Raw genomic sequence first — 7,431 nt, forward strand, 5'->3', positions numbered from 1 at the left:
CCACAGCTACTCGGTAATCGATCATGTAGTCGCCAACAAGAGCATCTAGATCCTTGAACTCTCCGACATATTGCTGAGGTACGTAAAACACTTCTAAGTTGCGAAATGCGAGATTTGAATTCTAACTGTTTAGTTCTTGCACTTTCAATTGTTATAACAATGTATCTAATAATTTGGTCCTTAAAATTTAAAATCTTTCATATTTTAGTCGAGTTGAAATGAGCCGTATAGATATTTGAACTTTCAACCTCTAGAGAAATCGTAGATATCAATCACCGTTGAACTATATTCATATTGTTGCTACTTTCATGAATTATTAATTGTAGAACTAATATCGTTTAAGAATGATACTAAAGAATTATAAAGAACAGCTATGAGTAAACAACAATGGTGATTGGAGATACCTGAAAAGTGAGAGTTGTTTCTTGTATTAAAAGTAACAATACAATTAGAAAATCCAATGTTTCCCCCCCCACCAATTCCTCTGAGAACTTTTTCATCACCAAAATAATTTCTACAACTAACGCACAGATCAATAGTAAAGCCTTCAATGATCAGAAAAGTGGGCATACCTTGATTTTTCTATGAAGATCATCCATCATCTCTTCAGCTTTATTTCTTCAACTATCTCCTGCTTCATTTCATGCATTCTTCTTCATGTGCGGTATTGGAGTCCCGAATCGAATTTGGATTCGAACTCATCTTAACCGTGTTGTCTTCGTCGTACGAACGAGATCCATGTTCCTCTGTATGTCGTCCATGTAGTCATAAAATTGCTTCTGGGATGCCATGGTTGCTGTTAAGGTACAATTGTGTTGGAAGATCACATTTGTGAAGGCCTGAGGCTGCTTCGGTTTGGGTCGAAGTTAATGATTCTGTTAGAGCTAGCAATGGCTCTAACAAGAACGATTGACCGTCGCTTTTTCTTTCGTCGTCTTTCCTCATTTCTTCCAACAAGGCATTGCTTGTGTCTATGCCTGTTCCATTGGTCAATAAAAGAGAATCTCATCAGAAAAACATGTATTTGAAGTATGTAAAGTCTCCAATGAAACCATATTAGTTTGTAGATGTTTTGAAACCTGCAAGATATCCACCATGTACATAGCCATTAAATCTTTCGCTCGTGTGTTCTCCGGTGAAGAAGATACGTCCAATGGGCTCCTGGAAACGACACGCCCGCAAAAGCGAATTGGTTAAAATGAAATATCTATGATATCAAAACAATCTAAAACTTTTAAGAATTCTAAGAGATCAACATTGGATGATATTAACCTACTAACCAAGTAACACTAGCAAAACTAACTAACAACAAAAACAAACTCAAACAAAGTTTCAAAACTCGTGAACACACAACACTAGGATGCTCTGTTATGTCACATTTCAGTTCAGTTCAGTTCATTTTATGCTCTGTAATAACTCAAGCTCACCGTTAACAGATATTGTCATCTTTGGGCTGTCCCTTCTGGGCTTCCTCTCAAGGTTTTAAAACACGTCTGCCAGAGAGAGGTTTCCACACCCTTATAAAGAATGCTTCATTCCCCTCTCTAACCAATGTGAATCTCACAATCCACCCCCTTTCGAGGTCCAATGTTCTCGTTGGCACTTGTTCCCCTCTCTAATCGGTATGAGATCTCACAATCCACCCTCCTTCGAGGCTCAACGTTCTCACTGGCACACCGCTCTGTGTCTGGCTCTGATATCAGTTGTAACAGCCCAAGCCCACCGCTAACAGATATTGTCCTCTTTGGGCTTTCCCTTTTAGCTTTCTCCTCAAGGTTTTAAAACACGTCTGCTAGAGAGAGGTTTCTACTCCTATATAAAGAATGGTTCGTTATCCTCTCCAACCGATGTGGGATCTCACATACTCTTTTGACAAAGTACATTAGTTATGAGCTTTACTTAGTTCGATGGTATAAGATTATTTGGTATTCACATGCTTCTAGAGAGAGTTTCTACTTTCAAAGTGATTCCAGATCAATCAATTATGCAATCAGTTAGAAATGAAAACTTGCAGAAAGAGTTGGCAGTTAACCTTAATGTTTTGAATAACTTGGCAATCAGAGGTGATGGGGTAGTTACTGTAGCTACCACGCTGGAACCTGTTACTCCACCAGCGAGGAACAAGTATGTCAATAGCATCTGGAATGTCAGGTCCGAACATATCCCTAAGCACTTCCATGGATTCCCTCAATGTCTCCTCATCAGATTGAGCTTCGATACGTTTCGATTCTCCATTCGTTATTGTCACTACAAGGATATTGGACCCAGGATAGGCATTCTCCATGTTCTGATATCAGCATAGGTCAGTTAGACAGTAGTTTGTGTGATTATTAATCCATAGCAGTCATAGATAGAAGATCAAATGCCATAACGTTGTCAGAAGCAGATATGCAGATATGCAGAATACGAGTATCAAATGCCATAACGTTCATAGAGAAGATTTTGACAGCGATGATAGCTGACAAATATATCAACAAAGCAATGGAAAAGAAAATCAACCATAAAAGAGAGTGCCAAAGGATTATCTTCGAAGAACTTAAAGCACTGTAAAGAAAATGTTGCATCCTAGTACGGGTCAATGAATTCAAAGATTGTAGGTCCTTAAAGCATAGTATACAAAGTGGAAAACATATTAATGAAGCTACAATTACCCATTAAAAATACTTAATCATAATAATCAACGGTTCTAAGAATTCTAACTTGATAGTTTATTTACTAAATTGTTTTGAGTTAATAAGCTTTGGCCTTTTTTTAAAAAAGATAAGATCGAACTATCAACATTTGAAATGGTACTAGGTTTTTTATCACTCGAACTATGCTTGGACTAGCATCGTGATTAATAGAACACTATTTGACTATTATAAAATAGGGTGCATGTGACCCATGTGCACTTGAGGCATGATTCATTGTGAAAGTATATCCAAGCTCCAATCGTGTAATAAGTCAATAGCGATAAGAGTAAACTAATATAAGAACCTAACATGTGAAAAAATATTTGATGCATAGCACAGCACAGGTCAAATGGCTACTACTTGTTCAACCTAAGACCTAGCTGGCAAGCCTGTGGCTTATATGGGCAAGTAAGTATATAATTCTTCGAGCTACGAAGCTTTGTTTATTCACCCATTATTTATGGATGAGTGGAAATGATGAGATCAGTATTAGCTGGAAGAGACAACAACAGAAAAGTTATTGAAAGAAGAAAAGTATTAACGAACCTGCCAAAACGTGTAGTAGCCCCTGGTTTCATGGGCGTAAATAAAGAATTCTTTTCCGGGTCCGCACGGCCAGAACTTAAATGGAAACTTGAGGAAAATCTTTGTATATACCATCACGTCACATTTCTCTATGGCCTCTGTTTTCCAACTCTGTTTCATTAATTTAAAACCACCCTGTTTAGTTGAATAGTGCTAAACCCAGCGGCTATATAAAAATAACAGATCACAAGGAGTATCAGTACACAGAAACAGAGAGCGGTGTGGGAATATGTTACCACCTCAGAGATATTTATTGTGTTATGAATATTGAAGGGTCGAGATTCATCCCCATCGATCTTAGAAGACGGGGGAATTGGTCTCTATATGGAGGTTCACAAATCAAGGGGCAATAGATACGACACGTCGTCATAAATTGTAGGGGGCAACAGTCAGAGAGAGAGAGATTAATAAATAATGGAAGGAAACGTACGGGTAAAGGTGGAGTGAAAGAAATTAGGTGGCTTTGGAGAACACCAATGCTGACAGACAAAACCACATAATTGGCTTCATAGATGCATCCATCCTCCGTTATTACAGTAACGCCGGTTCTCGAGTGTTGTACTTCCTGAACGACCTGCAAAAAAATATGCATAAATTTCGTCATGGACATGAACAGAAAACAGATAACGATATGACACAGCAGTCAACTCCATCTAGAACTCGAGCCAATTTCTTTTTTAGTTGGGAAAGTAACTAAATTTTAAGGGAAATCTCATAGGAGTTAATGACTATCACAACCCATCGCTGCTATCTAAATATCATGGACAACTGGTCATATACCCCTGTATTGATACAAAGTCTATCTAACATGAAAACAAGTAAAACGGTTATGCATGTTACACGAACACAACTCTCTACAATGGTTTGATTTTGTCCATTTGAGCATAAGTTCTCATGGCTTTGCTTTAGGTTCTCCAAAGGCCTCACCCCAATGGAGATAGTATTCCTTGATTATAAACCTATGATCATTTTCTAAATTAGCCGATGTGAGACTTTCACCATCTAACACCTCCCCTTGAACAAAGTATGCCTTCCCTTAATCGAGGCTCGACTCCTTTAAAGTCTTAGTCATTTTTTACTATGCTTTTGAAGAGGGTTGACTCCTCTTCTTTTGGAGTCCTTTGTTCGACATTTGAAGATTTACCAATTTATTGGCACGACTAAATTTAAGACACGACTTTAATGAATACGACTCTCCATAATGATATGTGCAATCCTGGACAACACGTCTATAATTAGAACATTGAAATCGATGCAATGCGATGCAGATCATATGGGCTATAGGCGGCTGTCACTAATTTCAACCAGATATTATACTGCAAAAGCTCGCAAATCCCAAGACAGATTTTTCTCATCAGCCAGGTTTCCCGTGCGGATCATAAGGTCTTGTCAGCCGCTAAAAGAATTAAAGCAAAACAAGTTGACCACTACCTACGCTAACATACAAATAACATAAACTGGGAAATGAAATGACAATAATAATCACATAAATATGAATGGAAATGGGTTTCGGAAATGTCATTATCTGCAAACTCCCAAAAGTGGGTCAATCATCAATCTCAACAACAATTAAGAATAGCACATGCAAACAAAACAGATACCCGGATTTTTATCCTGAATTCTTTTTCTGTTTGTCATATGATTAGATAATCAAAACTAGAACAGACAAAATTTTCATTTAAAACACATGAATTATCTCTAACGCAAAGTTTTTGAGGTGTATACACTATCAATTTGTTTCAAAAATATTTCAACAATGAGTATAAAATTAACTATAAATTTTCAAACATTTTATTAATACTCATAAGAAATAATACAAAAGAAATTATTTTACTAACATTCAAATAAATTAATTTAATAAAATTTATAAAATCTAGGCATTGAAGAAATGTAATTATTCATTTTTTGCTCACCTTGTTGAGCTTGAGACGAGTGTCCAAGATTTTCCCCTCTGAGGTCAAAAGAAAATCCTCGGCCATTTTGTAGAGCAAACATTCATACCCTCTTTCATCTGCTACCAAAAATTCCCTCTCTCCAAAATCCAAGAACGTCGGTATAGGCTCAACCTCTGCACATAAACACAGTCAGTTCCCAATTCAACATTCTCATCAACAAAATTAGGGCACCAAAACGACCTGCCATCTCGAAATCGTGGAGCGTGAAGTCTATGGCGAGTTCCATCGGAGTCTTCGGCGTGCTGAAAACAAAAGAAGGAAGAGATCACATAAAATTTGTGTTCTGAGAATATTAACGCCATAATTATCTCTCTTTTTTTAGATGCTCATCAAACCAACGATAAACTTGTAGAAGAAGTTACCAAGGCGGCTCCGATACAATGGAGACATCAGCGGCATCCGCCGCCTGGTTCCTCAGCTTCTGAATCGCAGAGTCCACCGCCTTCTTGTACGAATCAGCCGCTACTCCACTCGGAAAAATTTTCCCACTGCGAACTCATTGATTCAGAAACCTAAATTCTCGCTTCAAATTGACGGGAAACAAAAAAGAGAGACACGAGAAGGAACAAAAAATTGACAGATGCAGGTTCAAAATCCGTCTCTCAACCGACATTACATTGTTCAATAGAACTCAAATAATGTCCCTAAAATAGAAAATCAGACCGAAAATGCGGAGGATTAAAAGAATTCCGAAACACAGAGATCAGGGGAGTTGATTCGAACCTCCGATCGTAGATATTGTAGCGAGCAGTGCTGTAATCAGAGAAGCATGTACGGAGACTGGATTTGAGAGCAAGTTCCCAAATCGGATTCTGCTCTTTACCGCCGACTCCAACAATCCACCCCGCTCCAAGCTCCACCGATACGCCTCCGAAATTCTCCTTACATACTCTTCCTCCAATACGGTTAGAAGCCTCTAAAATCACCACGTCATCTATTCCGTTCTCCACCAGCACCTTCGCCGCCGACAGACCTTCCGATCAAAAAATCAACCAAATGAGAACAAAAACAGAGCATCTCAGAAACAGAGTGTGAAATCAATAATGATATACGAAGGCAAAGCATTACTAAAGGAATTTGAAGTAGAGTGACTCACCGGAAGCACCGGCGCCGATGACTATGACGGCAGAACGAGAAGGGGAATCCATGAAAGGAAGAAAGGAAGACCTTGAAAGAATTCTAGAGAGAGAGGGAAATTGAAGGTCAGGGACTGCAGTAATGAATGCTGAAGAAATAGCGGGAGTCGGTTTATATAGTTTTTTTCTTTAGATTTCCCAACTTCTACTCCATTCCTAAAATTTAGAGAGAGAAATAAACCATTTATTAAAATAATGTTTCTAAAAATTAAATAAATAAAAATTTCATACCATAAAAATCTTTAATAAACTTTTTTTTTTTTAAGAAATCAATCTAAAAAATAAAAATAAAATAATATAAGAGGAATGCAAAGTCCGACCTTTTTTCTAAGAATGTTAGACGAACGACTCATGGCTTTGCTTTGGACTTTTGGGACTTCCCCAAAAGGCCGCACACCAATGGAGAGAGAGTGTATTCTTAGATTATAAACTCATGACCATTCCCTAAATTAACCAATGTGGGACACTTTCATCCAACAGTTTTCAGACTCGGTTGATTTTTTGAAAGAGAGTAACATTTTTTTGGTCGGACAACCCGAAAATAGAGCTACAATCCTACTCAACTCTACCTTACTTTTAAATTACTGTAAAGATTTAAGAATATTTGATAATTGTTAACATGATCGTGTTGTGACTTATAATATTTGATATTTGAGTTTATGAGATTTTAGTTATTAATGTTATATGTCGTGAATAATTAAAAATAAATAAATAATAAATAATAATTCGAAAATAGTGGATTGGATCGTGAACTCTATTCGAGTTTACTCGGGCCACCAACTCAACTGACTCGAAACTTCGGGTTGGTCATACCCCTAGTTTTGTTTCTCTTACAAAAACAACCAAAAATGTTATAATAATTTTTCGAATTATAATTAGAATTAAAATAAAACCAAACATTGTTACTACTTACTTAATTGACCTCACACATAAGGCCATTACTCCAATTATTTATGTTCTTCGAGGGGCAAAATCGGAATTTGATCGGGCCAAATAACTAATAATTTATAAACATTAATTTAATGATGCTTGTACTTGTATGATTGTACCCTGCAGTCTTCTTTTTTTTTTTTTTTTTTTTTT

The 7,431-nt window shown here is 37.1% G+C and overlaps 1 protein-coding gene across 2 annotated transcripts; it reads right to left on the reverse strand.

Annotated features, from left to right (window-relative positions):
• Positions 1–346: 346 nt before the first annotated feature.
• On the reverse strand, positions 347–6,419 carry LOC111461207 (polyamine oxidase 1-like). Of its 2 annotated transcripts, XR_002713538.1 has the most exons (11): positions 6,309–6,419; positions 5,936–6,185; positions 5,575–5,700; positions 5,393–5,454; positions 5,171–5,325; positions 3,688–3,831; positions 3,219–3,368; positions 2,033–2,287; positions 1,080–1,161; positions 573–977; positions 347–404 (listed from the first exon to the last, which is right to left on the reverse strand). XR_002713538.1 is itself a non-coding variant. In XM_023104715.1 (10 exons), exons 1-10 carry the CDS (start codon positions 6,358–6,360, stop codon positions 766–768), a joined length of 1,488 nt encoding a protein of 495 aa, XP_022960483.1. In that variant the 5' UTR covers positions 6,361–6,419; the 3' UTR covers positions 464–765. The 2 variants fall into 2 exon arrangements, 1 of the variants encoding a protein (XP_022960483.1); XM_023104715.1 differs by lacking the exon at positions 347–404 and having other exon boundaries at positions 464–977.
• Positions 6,420–7,431: the final 1,012 nt, after the last annotated feature.

Source organism: Cucurbita moschata, unplaced genomic scaffold, assembly GCF_002738365.1.
Source record: "Cucurbita moschata cultivar Rifu unplaced genomic scaffold, Cmos_1.0 Cmo_Scf00024, whole genome shotgun sequence".
NCBI lineage: Eukaryota > Viridiplantae > Streptophyta > Magnoliopsida > Cucurbitales > Cucurbitaceae > Cucurbita > Cucurbita moschata.